Source organism: Rhinopithecus bieti, unplaced genomic scaffold (genome assembly GCF_001698545.2).
Source record: "Rhinopithecus bieti isolate Rb0 unplaced genomic scaffold, ASM169854v2 scaffold_57875, whole genome shotgun sequence".
In the NCBI taxonomy this organism is placed as follows: domain Eukaryota; kingdom Metazoa; phylum Chordata; class Mammalia; order Primates; family Cercopithecidae; genus Rhinopithecus; species Rhinopithecus bieti.
In genome coordinates, this window is record NW_016897318.1 from 1 (window position 1) to 1,397 (window position 1,397).

The window sequence follows — 1,397 nt, forward strand, 5'->3', positions numbered from 1 at the left end:
ATAGGTGGGAATTGAACAATGAGATCACTTGGACACAGAGTGGGGAACTTCACACACTGGGGCCTGTTGTGGGGTGGGGGGAGGGCAGAGGGATAGCATTAGGAGATATACCTAATGCAAATGACAAGTTAATGGGTGCAGCACACCAACATGGCACATGTATACATATGTAACAAACCTGCACATTGTGCACATGTACCCTACAACTTAAAGTATAATAATAAAAGTAAAATAAAATAAAAAAATAAAATGCATTTTCAAATAGGGTAAAATCATGACACTCATACAGTTACGAAATGAACACATGCTAAAAAAAAAGATGTTATGACTGCTTCCAAAGGGAAACCAAAGAGTCGATATGGGAATATTCATCAGTAATATTAAATGATTGTGCACATGGAGGCAAAACTGGTTTCATAAGGTGAAGACCAACTGAACCTCTACTAAAGAATATACTGTACATGTATCAGCAGCCTACAACTAACAAAAGGCTATAAAAGACTTCACAGATAATGCAAGGCTAGAATCAGATAACCTGCAGTGGTGTCCTAAAGATAGAGCAAAGTTTTCCATTGAAACACACTTTTATTTTATAATGTCAAAATCAGGTAGAGAGTTATAGTTCCTTCGAAATCAGGGTTCAGTCATTAGGGTGACTAGATCAGTGTCACAGACATTTCTAAGCTGAGGTCTGATCAGGGACCAGTGGACACCAGTGAAATCACAAAGCCTAGGGATGTCACAAAGGCAGCTAGCTCCCTGACCAATCAGGGCCTGGAGCAGAGGGATACAATAGGCAGCACCAGTGTCCTCAGAGACCTACTTGAGCTGGAGAATCAAGCAGAGCTGATCAGAGCCAAACCCAGCAAATACCATGTCAGAGAAAATAACCATAAGAACTCCTCTACAAATAACAACCAGATTCAAGACCCTTCTAGAAATGGGCTGCGGGTCCCTATGAGCTTCGTGGACCGAGTTGTGCAAGATGAACAAGACGCCCAAAGCCAGAGTTCCTCCACAATAAATATCCTCCTTACCCTGCTCGATTGCCTTGCTGACTACATCATGCAGCAGGTAGGCTTGGAGGCCATCAACAATGGCAGGATGCGCAACACTTCACAAGATGGGGAGAGAGAAGTGGACAACCACCAGGAGCCCGACCGCGCTGAGAGTGATGGAACCCGCTTTGTGTTTGATGAGATGCCCAAATCCAAAAGAATGACTGAAGACTGGGTCCCAGAGCCTTGAGGGGATCCTCACAGGCTTAGCCAGGGCAAAATGTGTCACAGCTGAGGAATATCTGCTGTTGTCATCAACAAGTGCAACTAAAGGATGTAAATCCATGAGTATGTTTCTGATTCCTCCCAGTTTCCGTCGCTTTGGGTTGTAGGTGTCTG

At 43.8% G+C, this 1,397-nt stretch overlaps 1 protein-coding gene across 1 annotated transcript; it reads left to right on the forward strand.

Moving 5' to 3' along the window:
* Positions 1-854: 854 nt before the first annotated feature.
* Positions 855-1,248, forward strand: LOC108526000 (huntingtin-interacting protein M-like; the record flags this gene model as incomplete). Its single annotated transcript, XM_017866719.1, is given in 2 exon segments — positions 855-884; positions 887-1,248. Coding segments are annotated over 2 exon segments (392 nt in total), but the record flags the coding sequence as incomplete, so codon positions are not given.
* Between the last annotated feature and the right edge of the window lie 149 nt (positions 1,249-1,397).